We start from the raw sequence: 25,978 nt of genomic DNA, 5'->3' as shown, positions 1-25,978 counted from the left end.
TCTTTTGAGTTGCACTGCTCAGATTCTGCTTTATTCATAAATCTTAACCTCCAAACAAAGCAGTTTTGCATTCAAAACAAAGCATCTCCACAACATGATGACAACACTACAATTTACCAAAGCATTGTCTTGCATGTCTTTGGGTGGGAATTTATGCTAATATGCCTCATTGTGACTTAGATGTTTGAGGAAGAAATACCTGGAATTGTGGTGTTTTATGTCGGTCTGGATCAGTGTCCTCTGTTAGATTGAATACATCCCTTTGTGGGAGACTATGAGCTTTGTAACATTGCAAATCATATACATACACAAACAGATACATTACACACTTAAGGAAAAGGGAAACATTAAAAAGTATATGACCCAGCATATTTTAGCTTATCAAATGCTTGTCAGTACATTCGATAGTACACCTTGACCATACTTTGAAGACCATAGACATAATAATGAAATGACAAATAAAAATGTACCTAAGTGGTTCCAAAAACAACAGGAAACTTATATAAAATGCAATTAACTGAAATTTATACTATAATATATTTTAATTTATTTGCAATTCACCCTTTGCCAGGAGTTTGATTGACAGGTGATCTGACCAATCACAATCCTCCATCCGCCGAATTCGCCATTTTTGTCCGACAAAGCAGTCAAGAGAGTTTGTAGATTAACGTCGATGGATTTGAACTTGAAAAGCGGTGTGTACTGATGTTTCCACGTTGAAACGACATTCCTTCTGGAGTTCATTCATGTTAATTTTATACTATAAATTTGAAGGAAGAGATGATCGGTTCACCAGCAGCTTTAACTGAGGCGATACAGCGATCTGTCACGACACATTAAAGAGCCCCAAAACTGTATTATTTCTTTAAAAAATGACAATTTTAGAGTTGAGATTTTGTTTCATATTAAAAGTAACTTGCTCTGTCCTGTCTGTCAGTGCGTTGTATTTTTCACTGCATGAGAATATGATATGTGGTGTGAGAGCGCAGCTTGTCGGACATGGCAACAGTAACTAAAGGGGGCAGGTCTTTGTGAACGGTCAATTAACATAGTGTGACAAAAAAGTGTGTTAATGTGCTTATTTTAAGTTAATCTTATCTTAATTTATTTATTTTCCTATCCGGAATTTAATCCCAAGGCCTGTGGTAACTCAGCACAGCCATTCGTTTCCTCAAATGTTTCTGTAGTAGCCACATTTACAATGCATGGATCGTCAAAGACACCTTATCTGTCCTCATCTCTCTTCTGCTGTCAATCTCGAGTGGAGAATGGGTTTTGAGAGGTTTGCGCTCTCTGCCGACAGGTTGCATTAACTGAGCGTTGGCTTGGCTTGACACTTGCTCGTTTTCCCCTCTGGGAGAGAATATACATTAGCTACCATGCTTTTATATGCATGACTTTTCTTACTAATTCAGTCATAAAGTGTGATATGTTGACAGCTGTCAGTAGAGCATCTGCCACATATGATAGAATAAACTGCTATGGGCAGGGAGAAGCAGCATATTATTGTCTAAACAGTTTTATTTTACTCACAGTGAGGGCTGAATGTTGTCTTCACCCTACCTGTGAAGTTCCTGCTCTGTTTATTTGTACAGAGACACACACTCCCTTCAATCCCCAAGACACCAAAACCGACAGAGCTGCTGCATACACAGGCCTCAATTGAACTTGCACTTGTTTTGGCCTAGACAAGTCAAATAACAAAATCTGGTAGCAGAACAATGGAAGGATTATTTCCCAGACAAGAAAAATGTTTGCTTTGTATTAGTTGATGGGGGTGTCTGTCACAGCAGATTCTGTCTATGAATCTTTTTTTATTATTATTTGACCATTTCTGTGGATTTATTGTCTGTGGATAAGAAACTTTGCCAATTTAGCTGCACCTGAGCAGGCGGAATTTTCAGTGCTCGTTTTATGTACTCTAAATTGCCTTCTAGGCTCGACAGTGAATTGTACACTTCATTAGGTAGATCCCACATTGATAATTGACCTGTACCTGGATTACTGGACTCCCCAGCACCAAAATTCATAGATTTTTCACAGCATTTATGTGGGGAAATGGAATGCTTTACGTATGTGGTAAACAACAGCTCCGTTTTGTTCTGTGTGATGCTTGCTGTGGCATTCCATTTGATTTTTCTTTGTAATACCAAAAGCAAAAAAAAATATATTAAAAAAATTAAATAAATATTAAAGTTAAATTACAGATACTTGATATTTGTGTCTTTTTTCTTTTCTTTTCTTTTCTTTTCTTTTCTTTTCTTTTCTTTTCTTTTCTTTTCTTTTCTTTTCTTTTCTTTTCTTTTCTTTTCTTTTCTTTTCTTTTCTTTTCTTTTCTTTTCTTTTCTTTTCTTTTCTTTTCTTTTCTTTTCTTTTCTTTTCTTTTCTTTTCTTTTCTTTTCTAAGAGTGAATGTAACACAAATTTGTTCAGATTCATTCACAAGTTTGGGGTTAACTTAGAATAGTTTTTTTAAATGTTTTTTTGCAAGAAGTCTCTTATGCCAAATAAAACAGTAATATTTATAAAATTAGTTTAAAATAAGCTTCAAAGCTCAAATAACATTTCTTATTATTATCAATTTTGAAATAGTTGTGCAGCTTAATATTTTTTTTGGAAACCATTATATATATTATGTCAGGATTCCTTGATAAATAGAAAGTTTTAAAGAACGTCTTTTATTTGAAATAGATCTTTTTTGTGACAATGTGGACGTTTTTGTCACTTTTTTGATCAATTGTGTTAAATGCGTCCTTGCTGAATGAAAGTAATAATAATAATAATAATAATAATAATAATAATAATAATAATAATAATAATAATAATAAAAGGTCAAAACTTTTGAACGCTAATGTATACTGTAGTTTTTTTCCCTTCTTTGTGGAACAGAAAACAAGAAATTTAAAAAGATTGATTAATTTTTTAAAAGAAAAGAAAACATTATTATTATTATTTTTATTTTTTTGTAATTGACAAATAGACAAAATTTAGGTCATCAACCAAAATTGATGACCAAAAAATCATACAAAAAAATCGTATATTCTGTGCTGTAGCTTTCAAATAAAATATTGCACATTTCGACACATTGCATCAGGTTGGACATCAAACGTTGGTTCTCTTGTTTCTTGGGACCAAATATCTTTGACATCAAACATGGTATTTATATCTGAATTGTGATCTAGAGGGAATCAATTCGTGGACTTGCAGAGTGAGTTTCAATTATTTTAATGTGACTGCAGAACATATAGCTGAACAAAGTCCCCACGTGTCTAATTTTTCTTTCACTCTTACTTTTCATTGATGTTATCAAACTTAGGAGGATAGGGCGTCTTTCATAGAGCTTTAAAAATGTTAGACTACTGCCGGTCTTCCTCTTTTTAAATGTATTCTGCAAGCGACCAGGTGGCGTGGTCATATGTAGAACTGAGTCATGCAGCACATTGTCTGTAATCGCCTTGAATTCTTTGACATGGTGGGCTATAATCAGTTTGATTTGTTCATTCGTTTCAAATGTTTGCACCAATCTTTCACCCGCTAGAGAATCTTGGCCCTCCATCTTCACTCATTGCGTTAGTAACTGCCTGTCACTTACATAACCTCTCAATTGCTGTTTTTGTTCTCCAGATTGTGGAACATTAAACCTAGGCTTCAATTTGCTGCTTGACAAGCCAGGCAGGTTTACAGGCCTAAAACATGTTGCATAGAACAGAATTGGCTTTTTTTCCATTGAAAGTATAATAATCATAATGAAGCAATTGAGGGAAAAATGCTTTGCTCTTCCAGATGTAATTGACATTGAGATTATAGGTCAGCTAGTCTGTTGGTCTCCATATAGGAAAGATTCATGAGCCACAAAACAAAATCACACCAATCTAGTATATGAAAATGTTTCTTTCTTACTCGCGTTTTCCTCCTGCATACTCGTGCCACACACAGATATTGATTCACCTGATCAATATTAAGGCTATTTTTTCGGTTGTTCCTCAATATACAATCTTGAACGTGTTGACCAAATGCAAATGCAATCTCTCTCTCTCTCTCTCTCTCTCTCTCTCTCTCTCGCACACGCACACGCACACGCACAAGCACACGCACACACACACACACACACACACACACACACACACACACACACACACACACACACACACACACACACACACACACACACACACACACACACACACACACACACACACACACACTTAATGCCGGTGGGCAGATCTTTGAGATTGCAGTGGAGCACATGGCTCGGTGGAAGAAAAATAAGGGCGCACTAATGTGCTCGGTCATCAAAGGGCTATGGTAAACAGAAGAGCTCTTCGACAAATGAAAGCCCCAGCTCTTTGATGAACAGGGTTAGTGGCCATGGCACTAAGCATATGATATGCTCGCCTTAATGTGTGCTCGATCAGAGAGACAGAGCCAGTGTCGCCCGTCCTTGCCATTGTGCATGCATGCGCGCAGCTGGACCCAAGGCCTGATAAAAATGCACAGCGGTAAATCCTTTCATGAGCCGGGTGACGGCATGTTACGACACGGGTGAGGGCTCTTAACGCGCCTCTCGTGCTGAGAAACAGCACTGGCAGGATCATGACATGCCAGCTCCTCTGGTTTGCATCATCATTCAGTCAACCACTGCTATTCCTCCAGCACCATTAACATTAAAACAGAGCCAGAGGTGCCTGGTCTGAAGAAGGACTCTGGGATTGATGAGGTCGGACTGTTACCCCTGCAGAAGCAATCACCCCCCATCTACTCTTTATCCTCCCTCTCCAAACTATACTCTGGCAGTGTTCGGTCATCTCACTCAGATGACTTTTCTCCATTCTTCTTCAGTATTTAGCAGTCTTGGGGGACGTCCAACGTACTTTTGCCTTCAGTTGTGTGTACTTTAGTTATTTAGTTAATGTGAACAGATGCACTTAAATATTTGTATCAGGGTAATTGTCAATCCTGTTCCCTTTCTTCCAGATTGAAGGAGAAATAGCTTCTCCTTGAACTTTGCTATAGTCTCAAAAGTACATTTGGCTTATTTTGATGTATGGCACTTTAACTAATAATGTTCTTCCGGCTGTCCTTACATTCCTAAGCGGATTGCTTCGATTTGGGAGAATTCCTCAGAATCCTCCTGCAAAATAACCCAATTGAACAAGATCAAACATGAAAAATTATGCCTTTGTTCCTCCAGGAAACTTGGCCATTCTCCACAACAATTTAAAGTGAGGGACAGACCTACTGATTTCTATTTCCCTGGAAACCCTTCTCCGTGCCCTTGGGGGATCAGACTCGCATTGCGTACACGCTATATTCTTTTAGCTTTAATGGTCTGTATTGGTAACTGCATTGTTCCTGTGGATGACTTTATGAAGTTTCCCCAGCGCTGAGATTAATAGAGCTTCAAGTTAAGAGTATGAAGCAACTGGTCTCACATTGCTGTTGAAGAGGGAAAAAACCCCACACACATTTATACCTTTGCATTAGTGAATCTGGCTGCTTCTGTAAAAGGATTCAATTATGCCAACCCCGGCCTTTGATTTAATAATTCCAAGCTTTGAGGACATAATTAATCATGATGGGTAAATCATGCTGGAGAGCGGGAACTGGAATAAGGAGCCAATTAAGATGCCACATCAACAGGGCTCACTGATTCATTAAAGGCCTTGTTTTATGTGAGAGGAAAGGAGAGTGACAGTAGTTTGATGTAAAACTGTTGAAATGTCCATCTTTGAAAATATGTCCTTCACTTTATCACTAATTCAATGGATATGCTGTTAGCCACATGGAGCAAATGCCCAGAGTCACGTTTTTTTAAAATTGGCAGGTCTCTCTCTTCAAATTAAAAAAAAAAAGCTTGATGAAAAGACAGCTTTACAAGTAGCTTTGAAATCAACAACCCTCACCCTTTCTCCTTGAGTATTGTCATTGTCTATCATTTTTTTTCTTCTGTTATTCACCCACACATTCATGGGTCTCATTTGAAAGCAAAGAACACATAGTCCCCTTTCTCTTCACCAGAGGGCAGCATGGCTCCACTGAAATCCTTCCTGGGTCAATCTCAGGAGAAAGACTCTTTGTTGCACATACGATATCTCCTTGACTTGTCATGGAATTGATAAACATATATCAAGGCTTCGTTATTCTAGCTAACCTTGGTTCTGTAGGACAGTGTCCTTACTGTGATCATGAATGTGCAGTGAGAACAAATTTCAGATTTATATGATATTAAAGTAGATTTATATATATATACATAGATTTATGTATATGTATGCATGTGTGTGTGTGTGTATATATATATATATATATATATATATATATATATATATATATATATATATATATAATTTTTATTTTATTTTATTTGTATTAATTAAAAAAAAAGTATTCTAATGTACTGTATACTAGTAAATATGTTTTGTGTGCGTGTGTACAGGAGGACATGAACCTGAATGAAGAGCGTAAGGCCCCCCTTCGAGGAAAGGACCTGAGCACCAAACGGGAGATGGTGGTCCAGTACATTTCTGCCACGGCCAAATCTGTAAGTGCACCACAACACTGGGGTGGCCGGTCTTAGAAAGAGAGAGAAACAGACTGAGGAGAGAGTGGGGATGAACCACATGACGAGACACTACGGAATAATGAGCTTAACCTGATCTGCTTTCTGCCTCTCTTGCTAAAGCCCCAAATCTTTGATTGCCGCCTCCTTTAGCTCTTTTATTTATTATTTATTCTGATTTATTTATTTTGTTATTTTTCCTTTCTCACCTTTTTTTTCTGGGTGCTTATCAGGCTGCTTTTGTTGTATTGCACTTTCCAAAAGCTTCATATTGCCGGGGATCAAGTTTTCATTAGAATTTGGTACGCATCACTGTCTCTGCTCGGTAAGCTGAAACATGGCTCTTTCATCACCGTAGATGAATAAAGGCTGGAACGCCACCGTCTCACGGGGTAATCCAAGGCTTTTGGGGTGAATTCTCTTCATTCCCTTTATAAAGTAGGTCCTGCTGAGGTTAGACTACGCACAAACACCGCGTTCCCCTCACTCGCTCCGTAAGCGGCTCCTTTGGCCAGCCTCCAGCGTCCATTTTCATTAGTTTTTCTCCCAGCTATGATAATTAACCAGCATTAATAATAATGAGGATAATCAGAGATGATTGAATTCTGCAGCAGTGAGCTCACGTATAAGTATTGTAGTCTCGAAGGGGGGAGGGGGTTCCTGTCTCTGTGCATCCCTGTAGCCCCCTCAGCAAAACCAGAGGCACTCACCAGCAGCATGTCATTGTGGAGGCTGAACACAGCGCTCTGACAAGCAAGGAGGTTGGGAACGTGCGCTCTCCATTCTAGGGAAGAGATGTGCTTTTATGTGATAAGAGATGTTTAACACAGGCACAACACACTTTTCCCTGTAATGTTCAACTTTAGCATCAAGAGATCTCCTCATACTCCTCCTCTTTTAAACATTCAGCTCAAGCTACTAACCAAGCTGCATACCATACCTGCATACTACCGATTTTGTGGGCGTAGCGCAAATATCCGATGTGTGCAAATTATATTACCGTTTTGACTATGATGCAATATAACTTTAAGCCACTGAAAAAAAAAAATCTTCTCTCTGATTATTTAAAAAGTGCCCTTGTCTTTTATGGAAGTGCCTTTGTCTTTTATTAGTCAAACAGCATTTATGCCTCTTTCTGCTGATAAACTATTAAAGTCAACATGGAGCAGAATATGCATTCATTTAATTCTGTAAGGTAGTGTGTTTCTGAGTGAAAAAAAATGGCATAAGGATTGCTTTTATTCATTTACATTTTTTTACATCATGAGGGAAGGGATTGGAAATTTGAGAATTTGCAAATCATGCAAATTTGAATTATAAAATTGTCTATCTATTTATAAACATAAAAATTCAATTTCTTTTGTACATTTTCCATTGCCCACAAATTGTTATTCTAACCCTATAGGCAAACTATTATTATTATTATTATGTAAAGTTTACTAATGAATTGCACAGAGTAAAACCTGGAACATGTATCGAGAAAGTAAATGTTGACGTGTTGACTTTAACATTGTTCTAAAATTTCACATCTGTTGGAAGCATGAGAGAGTAGGAATTTATTTTGCGTCATGGCTGATTTGTAACTAAAACATTCACATTGTATTCACTCTCAGAATCATTATTCGAATGCATTTTCTTTGTATGTCGAATAGCTACTAAGGATGTTTTTGAGTTGTGAGTTGCACGGACTGAGGCTGACACACACACACACACACACACACACACTGACACACGTCCAGAGAAAGTCTCTCCTGTGCTGTCTGTCTCTGACTGCACTGGGTCAATGTCCTTTCTTTGGTTGGCGAGTGGGAGTAATTAAGTGGTGGTCTGACGGTAGAGGAGGCCCGTGGTCTCCGCTTGAGCCGCTGCAGGTGTAATTTAGCAGGGGTGAGCGAGGCCAAGAGCAGACAGCACGGAGACGGCCTCTGCACACCTCCGCATTAATAACCCAAACCTGTCTAAATAAAAGAAGGGAGAGCAGAGTCCATCCATCCCACTTAATCTGCTGCTATCTCCCTGAGTGTGCCGATCTGCCTACAGTAGATTGTGTTTCAGCACACAGCTTTACAGAGCAAATATTAGTGGGAAAACAAACCCATCCGATCCACTCCTGTCGCAGCCTGCCTGCCTGTCTGTGTGCGACAGACTCCCACAGCTCCTGCCTGGCAGGAGGGCAGAGCGATGAAATAAAGGAAAAACGGAAGAACAGAGAAGTTTCACACCAGCAATGTCTGTCCTCTTTGATAGCTCAGATATTATTGCTAGTGTGACAGAAACTTACAGCTCCTGTGGTTCACAGCTCCTTTTATTATTTACAGCCAACACCTTTTCTCTTTATGCATGCTTTCATTATATTTTATAGTCACACCTTGGTTTGTTTTTTTCACACTGAACATTCTTGAACATCTATTTGCCAAGGAAAAGTAGCCTAATAAGTAAAATTCATATTTATTATTATAATCGTTACATCCTTTGCCTGTGTTTTTTTCATTCTTTTTTTGAAATACAAGCATTTTCTTCTTGTGTTTTCTTAACATGAGTTCTTTAACATGCACGGCTAAGAGCTCTCACCACACTTTCCAGGGGGTCTCAGTATGAAGCTTTTCAATGACTGTCACCACCACTGTAATGTCTCATCAAGGGAAAGCACCTCTGCATTTAAATATATAACTCTGCTTAAGTATATACATACTACTCGCAATCATAATAAAAGCTGAATTAAAGGGATAGTTCATCTATAAATGTAAATGTTATGTTTATCTGCTTATTGTCAGGGCATCCAAGATGTAGGTTTGTTTGTTTTTTTCAGTAGAACACAAATTAAGATTTTTAACTCCAACCGTTGCTCATGTAATGCATGTTAATGGGGTGTTTTTCTATGAGAGCCACTATGAGAGTAAAAAACCCATATACATACGAATCCATATTAAACCCTGTGGCTTGTGGCAACACATTGATGTCTTAAGACACTAAGTATTCCCAATGGCTTTACTTCTGTCGAAGAAGGTCAAAAACCCGGCGCGATCATAGATGTTTATATATAGATACCTCATTAATGCCTGTGTAGATCAGTCGAATAAGGAATCTACGTACACATTATATGATCATGCCGTTATTTTGACCTTCTTTGGCGGAAGTAATGACGCTGAGAATACTGGATAAGATTCATCTGATATGAGGTAAAAAAATAAATACTGTTCGGTTTCTCGTAGAAACTGGTCGTTTCATGTCTTAAGACATTAATGTATAGCCACGAGCCGTAGGATTTAATTTGATTCGTATGTATGTGTGGTTTTTTTAATGTCATAGTGGTTCTCATAGAAAAACACCCCATTGACGTGCATTATACGAGCAACAGTTGGAGTTAAAAATCATCATTTGTGTTCTAGTGAAGAAGCAAACATACCTACATCTTGGATGCCCTGGGGTTAAGCAGATACACATCAAATTTTCATTTTTAGGTAAACGATCCCTTTAACATCTGTGTGACACAACAGATGTTTACATGTATTCTACAAAAACAATGTTTTTCATACTTTTTAAAATGCTAAACATCTTAATTTTGCAAGGGATAAGTAACCTGGGCATAACTGTAAGCCACATGCAGTGAAAACCAATGTTGCCTCATTACTGTGCGGACGCCATTGACCATTAACTTTTCATTAAAAATGCTTTCTCACTTTTTCAGTCTCTGACAGTTGTCCTTGTCCTCAAGTGCAAAAGCATGTCTTTAACTAACACAGTCCTTTCTCTCTTGCTCTGCTAATGTTATGGAAAGCTTTAGCTTTTCTTTACTGTTTTGCACCTAAACAAAATGTTTCATGTACGGAACAGAATGTGTCTAGGCGTGGTCTTTGAGGGGGAAGGAAACAATGTCGGACTCATGATATTCACATTGTCAATACTGTGGTATTACAGAGACACGGAATCTTAATTACTGCACAAGTTTTTGTAATCGTTTATGACAGTTCCTGAGAGATGATATGATCCTGTCTAGGATATAATAAATAATTAAATGAATAGATTTGTATCATGGAGCATTTGATGGTCATGAGAAGAGCAGGAGCGAGGATATAAATACCCATCCCTTGATAAGATGACATTTCTTCTGAAGTTTGTTTACAGGAGCTACTTCATAATAGAGCTCCTTTATAATTAGCATATTACATGACTGCCTAATTCTGCATTACAACAATTACCATCCTCTGGTTTAATTTTTTATTTATTTTTCCTGCCCTTCATGTGCCTCAGGAATTGACAGTATTAATATCACAGTAAAGTGACAATGAGGTGTTATTTTGTGAAATTTGTGTAAATTGATGTTAGCAGCAGCTTTTTCCCTCAGGCTCCTCCCTGACAGTTCTTTATGTAGTTTCAAGATAATGTCTGTTCTTTTGATCAGGCTGCAGTAAAAATACAACATTCATCAAACCCAGCCAAACACGGCATGGTGCTAACAATATTTGGCAGCCGTCCAGCACTTTTGGTGATGGCACAAGCAAGTGACTTTTTGTTTAGGGTCAAGACTCAAACCCTTAATGATTTGTTTGAGCATATTTGCCAGGGATGTGCAAAATTGAGCTCAAAAGTAACACTTTATTGATCAAAAGGTTACTCTGTTAAAATTGACTTTATTATAGTCATGAACCTTAACCTAAAATGGGATTGTGGGAGTTAAAAACAACAGCTATCTTAAAAGAAAAATAATTTAGAAACTATCACTGGCAGTTTTATATTGCTGAAGAAGTGAGGATAGTGTCAGATAAATCTAGTTTTACATCAATTTCAGTTGCAGACACAATTATGCTCCCAGAAGATGACATACCCCTAGATATTAAGCCTAGTATTTGTCATTACATCTTGAAAAAACAAACACATTTGAGCTATGTATAATTTGACACTTGGTAGAAACTACCAGTGACATTTCATTGATTTTTGGCCTATGGAGGCATTTTAGGAGGCCATCTGCTTATGAATAAAATACCACATTGGGGTTAATTTTGTAAAAATCTACAAGAATCTTACCAAATATCATTGAGTGACGATCCCTTCTGTATTTTTGTATCGACTGTCAAAAAATTCCCTTAATATAGACACCACTTTATTATCCTGAAGTAATTATTTGCAGATTTGAAACAATAAATTGTTGAGGCAGAGCTTTTTTTTAATACTGTATACTTTAAAACATGACACTTTCACATCTATCATTTCACACATGGATCATTTCTCCAGGCTTTTTTCTCCACAGTCATCAAAACCAATCAAACAGAGAGACACTTTTAAAAACTCATCATTAAAAAATCTGAGAACATCATGACCCTTCAATTCCAAGCAGTCATCAAAATGGCAGACATTGTCTTTAGTGTCCGTCTAAACCCTCTCTCTCCACCTTGTTAAGTGTGTAATTCTCAGCTGAGTAAGCAGTGTAGCAGAGAGGGCCAATGTGCTTGTGAAATTTAAGCTCTAATACTTCTGCAGGATAGTACCGTATTCTGGCCTACTAATGATTGTGCTGTTTGTGTCTTTTTGCACATTAACTTCCCTCCGCTGACCGCTGCATGCAGATAACTGGGAGCAAAGTTGCGGTAAGTAGCAAAATTATTTATTCGCTATTGATATGTTATCGTGCAATCTCTGTCTGTGTCTCTTTCTCTACCCTCCTTTTTTGTAAATATCTAGAAAATACATTTTATATGGCTTTAAATATCTATTTTATTTTCAGCATTAGTGTAGTTTATAGGCTATAATTTGAAAGTTCTACTTTTCCTCCCTCCCAGTCTTTGCATGTAAATTACACATTTGGAAATGAGTGATTTCTCAATTGTGCTCTCTGAGAATAAACTAGAACCTTTTTTTGTTAGTTTAAGCAGTTTTTCTTTGAAATGGATCACTGCCTAACACATATTAGCATTTAAATATTGTAACACCAAGGATGAGCAATAGTTTTTAGGCAAATAATCATAATCTATGATCTAATCTGTTTATTCTAATGTTCTGTATCTAAATGGGTTTCATTGTGTTCATTCTTCCCCCCCAGACAGCATACTGAGGATGTATCACTTAATTAGATTTTCCCGCACACGCGCATTCTGTGTTGATTGAACAGTGAAAAAGAAATATTGAGTGCACACCCCCACCCCATTCTATAAATACGTTCCATTTTGCACTGGGACGTTTGGCACAACCCATTTGCGAAGCCATGTCTTTGTCCCAGTCACATTACAGCATGTCACCATTGTTTCTGAAATGTTCATAGCTGCTCATGTTGTTATTGTCACTTACTTTTGCCCCGCGCCCCCACTTTCTCAAAAATGATGGTAATAATCTTCATAAATATATACTGTCTGGGAGATGGCAATGTTTCCTCATTTCACAGCTCCGTAATGCGGTAATTGCAGACTGGCTTTTACTATTTCTCACGTAGTGCGGTAGCATAGCCCATATGAGGCTGCTTGTTATTTGTTTTATTTTATTTATTTAGAGGGGCTCCGTTATTGCCTCCGCAAGTGTCACTTGTCATTTAAAATGCTGTTTTATTGTGTTGCTGGAGCTATGAAAAAGGCCCGTAGATGTACGTGAGGAAGCTTGAAGATAAGGAACCACAGGTAAATGTTGTTATTTACAATACAGCAATAAGCTGCCGCAATAGACCCATTTATTTGCAGCGAGATGGCCCGTTCAATCAATGCTTTCATGCCGCTTGCCGTAGAATTGTGTGTCGAGTGAAATTTCTATAACCTGTCAGCAATAAAACCTGCTCCATTTGATGAGCATGGAAGTATGTTTTGAATGTTGCATCATTTCTCAGGGCAGAGCAGGAAAGTTACTTTGGGATCAGCTCTATTGAAGAACTGTCTGACAGCATGCACCCCAAACATGTCCTTTCTTTTAGAAGTTTCTCGCAGTTAAGAGGTTGCTGTACTTCCTGCCATTCCATCTGACTTCTCTGTGCACTTCCTGTGGATGGGAGAGTGTGGGGGCTTGTCAGCTGTCAGCTCTTTTTTCCACCTCGTTTCTGTTTCTCTCGTTCCCAATATCCCACCTTTATTGGGTTTTATTGTGGAAGCTAGGTCCAAGATGACGCCCTCTTGCTGGGCAGATTGCTATTTCCACGCTGTCAATGTGGTTTGGAGGTGGACCGACCTGCCTGAGCCGCGTCTCCCTCAGGGGTGAAATCTCTCCAGCACGCTCTCTCGCAGGGCTCAAATTCGCTGGTCAGCGTGTCCACATGCTGCTGAGTCACATGCGCTTCAGCAGTTTATATCAGCGCCGCTTGATGGTGATGATGATGGTGACCTGAGGGGGTGTATGGCGTATACGCCGCCACTCCACGGTGTCCTATTGATCAGGAATGTTGGTGCTTTGATTGTCAGGCTAGAAATGATAGGTTGTGCATCGAAATGCCCACGTTTTATCAGTGCAGATTTTATTAACCCCTCTGTGAGGGATTGGAAGACCGTGGCTCCCCGTGCTTAAATAAAATACAACCAGCACACAACAGCCAATTGTGTTTGGCCCTGATTTTTGTTTCACTGTTACCTGTTTGAGGTCACATGACTTGACCTGCAAAGCCTCTCTAGACCTCAGGAGGAAATCAGTAATCACACAGTCAGCCCAGCAGTTAAGAGAGACTGCCTGTTTCCACGGAAACATGGCGACATGCTCAGAGTTGTGGGCAGAGAGGGAGAGAGGAGCTGCTGAGACCTCAGGGACAGGAGTCTGCTAGGGCTGTTAGAGTGCAGCTGCTCTTCGAGAATCCCTGGTATTGTCGGTGAGAGAATAATGGACAAAGCTTGTATTTTAGCTTCATTTCACATGGGAAAAAGACCTTTCTTGGCCCTTTCCTGGGCGAAATGACATGGATCTTTCCGTTAAAGTTAAAGTTTATAATACTTACAACCCCAAATTACACTTTTTTGACAGTTCTCATAAAATGTGGCAATAGATGCAATAGATGTAGTGTCTGTGTTAATAGTAAAAAAATATAAATAAAATTCTACAGTAAAACTAGCTAAGTCACACAATAGTATTGTACAATTATGATAGGATACAGAATATGATAATATAATTCAATTTAAAGCAAAAGCAATAATGATAAACATTCTTTATTCATTGTTTTGTATAAGTAATTTAAAATCTTTTGTAGAAAAGATACATTGCATCTTGCTCTGACCAAAGTGACTTGAATGAACCTGCCATCATAATGCCTAAACCTAAACTTTCCAGGAGGACTTAAATGCACTAAACAATGAAATGTATTCTCTAAATTATTTCCCAGTTCTCCCTTCCCTTCTATAAACTCCAGAATTTGTATTCCCAGGGTAATGAATAACCTTGGCATGCGTGTGTGTGCTCAACTTGTTTCATCGTTAGACTTAATACCCAGCATACTCCTGTTCCAAGGCTCAGCTACGGGCTCATTGTAAGCACCTGTTTAAAGGCTTTTCTGCAGTGATGGTGCACTGTTTCCTTTTTCACTCTCTGCTCCTCGCTGGCATTGGCCAGTGTCTTTGGAGAGGGCTCTTTTTAAACTATGCTAAGTAAGTCAAGGACAGCCAACCCTTACCTACACCTCAGTCTGAAAGGGTCTCTTTATTTCAGTTTGACCTTTATTGATAATTGTGTTCTTGAGTATGAACTGATTTGATAGGGAGCCTGTCCTTGGTTCTTTAAAAGACTTTCTTAAAATAAAAATAAAAACCCAAAAACATGTTCCCTCCCCTTTGTTCCTCTTCATCGTTTTTGTTCCTCTTCACTGTTCATTCTAAATAGATTGACGGAATTACACGTTGTATGCGATTGTTTTGTCTCAGTTGATTTTTATTATCATTTATTTATAAATGTATTTATTTATTTAAATAGTGTTTTTATTCATATTTTTAGTTTAAGTAATTTTATTGTTGTAAATTTAAACTTTTTTGAAAAATTTAAACTTTTTTTAAACAAGTTAGACAAGAGCCTAATACTTGATATTGTGTAGAAATACCTTGAGTCCCTCCTTTTGTGCAAGTCTAAGATTTTTTTCTCTCTCCTTCAGATGAAACATGTTAGTCTGATTTCTTAGAAAAGTAATAGCACACCGCTCATAGGGATGAGTCGCGATTTTTGGATATTTGATTAGTTGATTTAATTATAGAATATTGAATAGGTTGTGTGATTATTGTCTAAAAAAATCAAACCTTAGTGCATTTGCGTTCATCACAAACGTGTCATGATAGAAAACAGAATGTGGGTCAATATATTGTATTTTTTTATTAATTTGATGCTATTTTGCACAGTTGAGTAAACAACACTTGGATTTACTGTATGCACGTGATATGAATTTGTCTTTCTGCTGCTTGAAAAAAGGATAGCGGATTGCCATTCATTCATTTGTTGCCCTGATATCACTCACTATGCGTAAATACACTGCAGACTCACTCTCGCTCATATCTAAGGTAAATCATCAGCACTATCGCCCCTTACATGTATTTTATTGAACTAAAGGCATCATAATCGGTTATGAATTAGAGTTACTTATCTTCCTGAACAAGTGCACGGCCAAGTCTGTTTCTTTTACATTCACATAAATTGCACCACAGTGCAAGTGTAATCGAACTCAGACCACTTACTTCAGGTAGTCTCGACTTCGGTACTTCAGTGAGCACCCGGGTCTGCGTGACAGCTTTCACGTTAGCAAATCATCCCCCATTTCTAACTAAACTGCCAGTGTAAATCTGAGACAACAGAAGAGCAACACACTTTCTCACACACACTGTAGACTTGTGTGGCATATAATGTTACTGTAACTTGGGACAATGTCAAGTAAGGGTCATGTTTCAGCATGTTACAAGAATTATGGCTTAAGTTAAGAGAGCCTATTCCCTAATGAATTAAACAGTTTGTTATCATACAGATTGAAAGTGTGAATGGTCTCTCTCCCTCTCTTTCTCTCTTTATGTGTGTAGCCTAAACATGCGTGGGAGGTGTGCGATTTTTGAATTATAATTGAATAATTCCCAGCGATCATCGAATATTATCTTGAAATGCTTGAAATGTCCATCCCTACTCAATAAGCTATACAATTTTGAGGCATTATTTATGCATGTAGCACAAACAGTGGGGGATGAGTTATGAATTTTAATACTTGGCAATAGATTAGAAAAGGGTTTTCTTACCTTAGAAACACCACTAATAATGTATTAATACTTAATAGAAACTAGTTTGCAGTGAAAACTGAGGAAGGGAGTCACGTTTATTTTCTAGAGTAATTGACAACATGCCACATATGCTGTTGATAGAGCTTAACTTTTATTTAACCTGGAATGTTATTTTAATGTGAGTTAATAGAATTGTCACAGAGATGTAATTCACCTATACACTTGAGCCATGTAATAATAGCAGACATTCTGACATTATATGGAGATCTTTAGTTTGCCACTTGTGCTTGGTTTCATCACAGAAGCTGATCAGACTCTGAATCTGGAGACCTGTCACTGTATCGCATGGATCCGCTCTGAGGGATTATGGTATAGGGTTGTTTTTCAGGGGTTGATCTTGATGAAAGTGATGAGTGAGTTTGGTGTGGAGGAACTTGACTTGAGTCCTGACCTCAACCCAATTGAACACCTTTGGGATGAATTAGAGTGGAGACTGCAAGCCAGACCTTCTCGTCCAACATCTGTGCCTGGCATCACAAATGTGCTCTAGAAGAATAAGATAAGAGTGTATAAGCTGTTATAGCTTCAAAGGGTGGACCAACTCCATATTAAACCCTACAGATTAAGAATGGGGTGGTATTAAGGTCCTTGTGCATGTAAAGGCAGTCGTCCTAAAACTTTTGCCAATATACATATTGTTATTGGGATATCAAATTACCCATATAGTTTTTGGTCATATCGCCCACCTCTAGCCGACACTAATAAATGCAGTTTCTAACATCATTCACATCAGTTGATGTGCTTGTATGTCTCTTCGTACAATGTTATATCACACACACTCTCAGAATTCTTTAGTAAGTCATGGCAGACCACACCAGAAAGACGAATGTCTTGTCATATAGGAAACGCAGTCTAGAAAGTGTGTAAAGAATTGTGACCTGATAGACTGGCGGTGTATGTCAATACCAGCTCCCACCGGTGACAGAAAAGGTCTCTTTGCTGGCTGACTGCTTCTACATTATGCCACGTGGCCTTTTTTTATGGGAAACAAACAATCAGCACTCCTGCCTTCTAAAGGGGGGAGCGGTATCTCATTATGATGAAGAGAAGATGAAAGGGAGCCAAGAGTGGACATGGTGTTCTCGTATTAAAGGGAAAAAGATGGGCTCTGTTTTGTGTGTGTGTGTGTGTGTGTGTGTGTGCTACAAGCATTTTTGTGATTGTGCAGCACTTCTGTATGAGAGGAGCCCGTTTGGTGTCCGTTGCGGCGACTCTAGTGCAATATAATGCTAAGTCCTGTCTATCTTTTTCTTTTTTTAATTCCAGCGGTCAATCAGATCACCCTTCGTCCACCTAGAAATTATTACTTTCCTTCATCCTTCTCTCAGCTCGGGTACGAGATGGGACTGCATGTTCCCGTGTAGTTATGAGGTCAGGAGATCTAGTAATGGCTTGTCCCGTCATTCTCCTTGACCACCTTTCAACACCATTTCCTCACATTCTTGCCCTTTTCCAGCCTTAAATGAGATGTATTTATAGCACAGCATATTTTTTAATACAACCTTACCAAAGACTTCAGCGTCATTACTTTATCTGTATGAGTTTAGTTTTTTTTCTCCGTTTTTTTACTTAATGAAAGTAGGAGCATTGTGCTCTGTTTTTCTTTCTCAAAGTTACTTCATTAATGTCTGGTGTTTAGGTCTGGCACTTGCTCCGTGGTTTCTGGACAGCTCTTTTCTTACAATTAGGGTGGTTGTCTAGATAATTTCACTTGGACCATGAACACAGTATGGCTGCTTTTAATGGCACACGATGACAACTAAGGAACTGTGCTCGGGGAGCAATGTATTTTGACTGCTCACGACTTTCCTCTTCATTTTATTTTGCTGCATTTTTTTTGTTGAAAAAAGCCTTGAACCAATAAGAACCGATCTCATTAGCTTATTGGAGTCGACGAGATGCTGCCATTTTACTTGGTTGATTCCATTGATACGATTTTCCTTGCTTAAAGCCCCGTTGTCTTCTTCCGAGACTCCCTGTGGCCCCGTCGGCAAATCACAGCACTAATAAGGTGTGGCGCTTGTCTCGAGGCTGCACATTTTATGGTCGTCATCCTTGGACGCTCAACAGTGAGCCATCATTATCTGCTCATCAAACACACTTTAAGCACTTCCCCAAATGGCCAAGCCTAACGATTTGTGGTTTGATCAAGGATGGGTCACAAACCGTTTAGTCTGCCTTGCTCTTTTTCTCAAGGGGGCTCTGGAGAAATAGACCCTTCAAAATGGCTGCGTTTTAGTTTTATTCGTTCATGATTATGTTCCTGTAATGCCAGCTTCTTCTAGTTGTTTCTTCTTGCTTTGCTCAGTGTATATATAGCGGACACACATTTTCAGTTTGTCTTGATATGCATGTGTATAAATCCATATGATTAACTGATTAAATTGTCTGAGAGACTAAAAGTTGGAGACCAGGATGGTGCAGTGCATTCATTGGGAAAATCCCAACAGCCACTAGATGGCAGTAAGTAACTTTAAATCGAAGTTCCACAACAGTTTTAGTGTGTGAGATGGAGAAAAAAAATACATATTGTTGCCATGGAATTGACCTAATGGGTTTCTCTCAGACCTGCACAGTACTGTTTTTACTAGAATGCCATTTGTTAGAGGTTTGGTGTTTAAAGAGGGGAAGTAACTGTTATTCAGATGGGCTTTGGCTTTGGCTTTGGATCACTATTTTAATGTCCAGTGCACATTCACAGTCTTTTTTGTGCCTTAAAATTTCCTGATCTGAGAGGTGTAGACAGGCTGCTGTTTTTTCCACTTCTAGCTTCTGGTGTTGAGATGGACGTTTGGTGGCTCGAGCTGCCTCGCCCCTCGTCGACATCCTGCTTGTGCTATCACATCTGAATAATTTATACTGCCGCCCCTGCTCTCATCATGTCATAAAACATGCTGCTGACAACACATTGTCGAGTGAATTCCATTCAACTAGCTCTTCTTGAAGGAACGTGTGTTCATGCAAAGTGTAACTGTACTGTTTGCAGATGTCTTCTCTTCTGATCTCGTCTCATGCCGTATATTTTGCCATATATTTCAGAGCGGTAGAGGTATTTGTTTCATTTTCTCTCATCCACATATGCTGCCCCTCCACCTTTTCCCTGGTTCAGGTGCTCTCTCTAACACTGCACATTAATTTTTAAACTTAGCCATATGTTATCGCTTCTTTCTTTGGGTGGCTCTGCCAAATGCTTCTAAATCAAATCGGGACAGATATAAAGTCTTAATATAAGTATACAGATTTTCCCTCACACAGATCGTATCATTAGATGGACCGCTTGTGGTGAGATGAGATTTTGAACGAAAACATGCAACACTGTTTGTCAAGTTAGTCTGCAGTCCGTGTAGGGATAAAACTAATGGTGGCTAAACTGGCTATAAAATTGAGCATCCAGTGAGCTGTTACTATGCTGTTTTGGAAGATGCTTTAATTACTTGAGCATTGCAGTAAAATTATTTTTCGTGTTTAAAACCTGTTTGTGTTGTTTGAACTTTATGCACGTGTGTCCTTTTGTGGTTTGCATGGTGCCTATTTTACTCTGGAAAGACTTCAGGTGTACTTTTCTTCATCTATTTTTGGGTGTTGGCCATTCTCATAGTCTATATCCACGTTTGCCTGTAGAACAAAAGAGAAGGCAATGGTAGAAAAGAGACCTGATATCATATGCCAATTACACTCGCAAGATATTCAACTTTCTGTTATAAATGAGCTAAGGCTGCTAAAATTGTCATTTAAATTATGCCTTTCATCTCCCTATGGCTTTTATTTAAGCAGATCAGTTCAAGCCTCCAGTGAATGTTTTTTTTTTCTTTCCTGTTTGCATTTCTGAACATGCAGTACAACGGTAATGAATTCCACCATTTTAAAACCAATTACAGTAGTTGTGCTTTTTTACACTCTTTGTCATTGTCTCTGTGGAATAGGGATGTTGGATTGTCGACTACAGATGATCTGGATTCTTTTTTAGCTACAGTATTCCCCAAACCCAGCATGCTAATGCTATTCTTTTGGCATTACCATAATTTTTTTTTTTTCACCTGGAATTTTTGGGGTTTCTGTTTTTGTTTGTCAGGTTGGCATATATACAAATCATTTGAATAATAGTGAAACATAGTATATTTAGTATTAAACCAGCATTTAAATGACTTTGTAAAAATATGAAGAAAAATATGAAGAATCTGTTTGGAAGAGGAAAAAAAGGAAACAGAGTTTAGTTTCATCCATCCTTATATCTTTTTCATTAGATGTAATTAATGGCTCCTGATAATAAAATTGGGTCTTTGTCTGTTGCTGATGTTACACCATTGGACTTTGTTTGGTGTAATTATATTTAGTAATGATCACCAAAGACCTACAGAGGTAAGGTAATAACCATGCTTTTCTGTCTCCATTTTTTCATTCAGGTTTAATTGTCCTAGATGTTTTGTAGGAAGGCTTTAGGAGATGGAATATTACAAAAAAAATGTTCCTGACATCTTTTCTTGAATGCATTTATGGGGTTTCTTAATTAGAGTTGTGCATAAAGAAAGGCAAGATGGACAGAATCCTAGATTGAATTATTCTGTTGAATCATTTCATGAGACAAATCAAAAGCACACACACACCCATATTAGTCTAGCAAATCTATATATATAACTATATAAGCACATTTATTTCTTTAATTACTTGTGATTAATCACACCTTTACACCTTTACACCTTTTGTTTTACTAAATGTTTATATTGTTCATTTCACATTTCATCTCAACATTGAAACAACATACAATATATTTTAAATGTTTAATTTAACATGTAGGAAATATACAGAAATTGAATAAAGTTATCAAACACCACAGTCACGCTGCATAAATTAATTAAATATAGATTAATCCTTATTAAAGCTACAAAATGTGCTCTCAGACATCACAGCAGTGGGTTTATTAGACTGCTGTCACTTTAAGATCTGAAGCACATGACGTGGGTCCAGATCTGACACGCATCCGATGTCCTCACAACTCTTTGTATTTTGTGTTATACTTTAGACACAATATTGTCTGTTTTGTTACCTATAAAGCCATAGCAGAATGACTGCTGCTCTGAGCAACACAGCTGTGTTTCTAAATGAATTAGCATTTTGAACGAATTGAGGGAACCAATGATTTAATTATCAATTTTTAAAAATAGCTATTTACTTAATTCCTGAATGAACCAGCTATTTTAAACAAATCTAATGAATGAATGACTCAATGACTTACTCATTTAGACATTTACCACCACCTACTGGCAGTTTTAGTTTTTTATTTAGAGTATCATTTCATCAAATAATAATAGTGTAATAAATTCTCTGTTGAATGAATCAAATCAAAGATTTTTTCTAAAGCTTCTTTTTGTAATGTCTATTTGATGCTATTTTTCTCATTTGATTATTTAAAATTATTTAAATTTCTCAGTCAAATTTTAATGTGCGATGAATTTGCTACTAATTAGATTAAATAATTGGCACATTGTGTAGATTAATTCGATTAAAAAAAAATTAATCGTTTGACAGTCCTTGGGATTGTTGTTAGAAGATTCTCTTGATGTAATATTTCATAATCCTGCAATCTAGTCTTGTCCTCAACAGGCCGCTTACACAGTTCACTGACACTTTGAAAGTCTGCCTCAGGCTTTTCAGTAGACCTCCATCAGCTAGTCACTAGTGTCTCTTCCACAAATCAATACATGCTGGTGATGCCCAATTTCCGGCGTCTTGCTTCTAACTTTGGGCAGTCGTATTACACAGGTACTTTACTGACTGTTAGTGGCTCTAGAGTGAAGTCCTGTCTGAGGTCTTTTGTACATTGTTGTTGTTTATAAAGGCCTCAGTCTTTGTAATTAACTATATTTATATTTACTATATTATATTCATACTATATTATATTCATTAAGAATGAACTATAATGATTAAGATTGAATTACTTCATAAGAAAAAAAAAGAATAAAGAATTTAATAAACTCTTAGAAAATACATTTTTCATATTGCTAATAATAAGAATAATTCACTAATTTGATTGATTAATAATTAATCAAATAAAAAGTGGATGCTTGCATTAAATTATGCTGTCCACTTCAACAGCGTGAGTGTGTCAATGGCCCGCTAATTGCTGTCATTTCACCCGACAGCTGTTGGCTATTAGAAGACTTTGTTCCAGATGTTATGTCATTATAATGGACTTGATCATCATAATGGCTCCTGAAAGATGATTGGCTGTCATGCCTGGGTCTCATAATGCAGCCATTGTTCTTTCTGAGAAACGGTCTCTATGGTAAACTGTATGTATGGGGTGTAATACGATATATGCTAGTGGAATGACAAAGGTTACGAGGCGCAAAGCAATTTTCTCTGTAATGTTTGTGCTTCAGAACAGAAATGGAAGTGAATGTGTTTGTCCCAGTGCCCAATCTTCATGTCAGTGGATCTCTCTGATATAGAACCTGAATTGTCGCTGTCTCTTATAAGAACATAACAAAATGGCTGTTTTATTTGCTGTGTGTTCAAAAGGGAACATCCTTTAGCCATTGATTGCTCAATATAGGTTATGGCATAATGATGTGCAGCATTCTGATACCAAGCATCTGTGGCACTGAAAAAAGACATGTGTATCTATGTGTGAGAAGTAGAGAGGGAATTGAAAGAGCCCTACTAGCTGTGTTTGGCTATGACTCCATGGAGAGTGGCAGTGATAAGAGAAGGCTGGGTGTAATGAGCCATATCCCATGCCCCTGCTTCCTGCCTTCAGGTCTGCAGATGGGGAGAGGAATGCCCTGCTCTCCTGTCTGTCTGCTTTGCCCGTCCTCTCCCTCCCCTCCTCGAGAACTCAACCACTCTTGAGTTTTTCATCCCTAGCTTTATTTTTCTGCCTGGCCTCCAGACCTCTGCCGGATTTTGTGGAGCTTCTGATGGCGTGCAGTAAAATCAACGAGGCGTCCTCTGCCTATTCACTCTGAGATGGAAAAAAAGAGAGAGGGAGGCAGAGAACAGGACGGAGAGCACTGGACTGTCTTATTTCACAACCACCACCTTTTCCTTTCTCTCAGCTCACTGAATTTAATCCTCACAGGGGTGATTCCCGGCCACTACTGTACAGAGCGACCTGCTGAATAGTAATGTGCTGCATTGGCCCAGAGTGCGTGTTCTACTCCTATATCTTACAATTCCTGTTACTCAGCATTTCATTCAGACATGTTTGGCCGCTTTTTTAAAAAATAAACATGAATATGCTTCAATATATATGTATTGGTCATAAAGGTCACGTTAGGTGTATATAGGTGTAATGTAATATAAAGAAACATCAATAATTGGCCAATTGTTGATCATCATTCATGACCCATTCATGTGTTTTATTTATGAGCAGAAAAGCTTGGGATTTTTTCATTTAGGACCCTGCAATCATCTTAATTTGATTTTGTTCACCAAAACTTGTCTTTCACATTCATGGCATCATTTTAATTATAGTGTACAGGCTGGTATTTGGGTGAATTGTGTTATTCTGGGCTGATTAATTTTTCATCTGCTGGTTATTAACATTTAGCTATCTTAAGCCCACTGTTTAGAAAGAGCTATTTAAAAAGTTTTATTCTCCTTGATGGATGGGAGTTGTTTGTTCCCCGGCAGGGAGAGGAAAATCTTCTTGAAATGAAAGGCAGTGAATTAAACCTGCAGCTCATTCAGTCCAACTCCTCCAACCCACAAATAATTTTCTGCATGAGAGAGGGAAAACAAAGGGATTTGTGGGCTCAAATGGGAAGTGAATGAGGTAATTGTTTATAGGTGGACCTCTCAGTGTGATTCTTGTTTAAAACCACTTGGCTTTGCCCAAGATGATGAATTTACCTTGTGTTCTGGAACTATTACACCATGGTTCTTGATCAGCTGATGTCAAATGGATGCTTGATGTAATGGTTATGACTCAGTAGTCGTCTTGAAGTCTGCAGCTTATGTCCGTTTAATTGGAGGAGTGCAGGGAGTGGCTAATTCTCTTGATTAAATCAAGAGCTTTCACTGCTTTGAGTGTTGGTCTTGTTGGCTCCTTGATTTGGTAGCCCACAGCTTGAACCCACTGCGTTTGGCAGTTGTTAGTCTCTTCTCTTTGAAACAATTATAACAGGATATCAAAGCAACATAATGATGTGGATACCGACATTGGCTTTTATCCACAGAACAATGGTCTGGGTTTATTGCATTTTATGGTTGGAGGAACTGATCCATCGTTTTAAATGCAAGTCAGTTAATTAATCGGTTTGTGTGGGCATGGTTAACACATTTCTTTTTGACTTTTATGTTGAGTATTGTCTTTTTCACTACATGATGATAACACTGCCCAAATATTTGCCCAAACATTTTAGCACACCATTGAGGATGAAAGAGGACAAGCAAGGTGTTGTCTTGCTTCATCAGTGAAATAATAATTAGTCAGGCAAATGGGCCTCTGAATTTAGATAAGCCCATTATCATGCATTGTTGCTGTGTGAGTTTCAAGGACTTCTTCTGGAGCTGAAATCTGTCGTTTCCTGAAACATGAAAATGCTGTCATGTTTTTTCTCGAAGACACCCTCATGCAGCTCTGACTTAAATTAAATATTTTTGCCGTAGCCAGAATGCAATTCTCAGACTGCGATATTTAGTGTTGGGGCTACACACAAGAGGGATGATTTGAATAGTGGTAGAGCTTATATTTCTTGTGGATGTTGCTGTTAGACAAATTGGTGTGTGAATGTTCTTGTATGTGAGGCACTGAACTTTAGTACTGTCTTGATATATGGCATAAATATCTTCAGATCTCATTCTGTAGCTAAATATACATAATAATTCACATGAATATTATGAGTAGCTGATCTACTAATCCATGCTACTATAAACGATGTACGCAGCAAGCTATATTCTGTATAGTCGATGATGACATTTTAACCCTTGCTATTTCCTATGTTAATGTTATCGCAAAGTAAAATTAGCACATTGTTTGTTTGTATTCCCCTGTGCTGTACATTTGCATTTGGCAAAGTTCTAGGAGAATGGCAAAATAGCGCTGGCAAGTTTCTCTGAGGTGTAATTGTGGAGAGGAAAGATGGACCATTGCAGCCTCATCTAATTCATGCATCCAAGGCCTTAGAACATTGGTTCACATCCTTGGGGAGCTTGTATGTTTTCAGTTTTCTAGGAATGCTTCAAATGATCGGCCACTGATCCATTGATAATTACTTGCTTTG

At 38.1% G+C, this 25,978-nt stretch overlaps 1 protein-coding gene across 7 annotated transcripts in view; it reads left to right on the top strand.

The window, feature by feature from the left end:
* Positions 1-25,978, top strand: part of diaph2 (diaphanous-related formin 2) — a 475,685-nt gene that overhangs the window by 28,174 nt on the left and 421,533 nt on the right. For 5 of the 7 annotated variants that reach the window (XM_067457382.1, XM_067457379.1, XM_067457380.1 and 2 more), the window contains 2 exons: positions 6,433-6,537; positions 12,120-12,140. In XM_067457382.1, coding sequence (XP_067313483.1) covers positions 6,433-6,537; positions 12,120-12,140 — 126 coding nt within the window. The remainder of the gene's footprint in view (positions 1-6,432; positions 6,538-12,119; positions 12,141-25,978) is intronic. The other 2 variants (XM_067457381.1, XM_067457385.1) reach the window with 1 other exon arrangement.

This window comes from Pseudorasbora parva, chromosome 11 (genome assembly GCF_024679245.1).
Source record: "Pseudorasbora parva isolate DD20220531a chromosome 11, ASM2467924v1, whole genome shotgun sequence".
In the NCBI taxonomy this organism is placed as follows: domain Eukaryota; kingdom Metazoa; phylum Chordata; class Actinopteri; order Cypriniformes; family Gobionidae; genus Pseudorasbora; species Pseudorasbora parva.
This window is presented reverse-complemented; position numbering and strand designations above follow the sequence as displayed.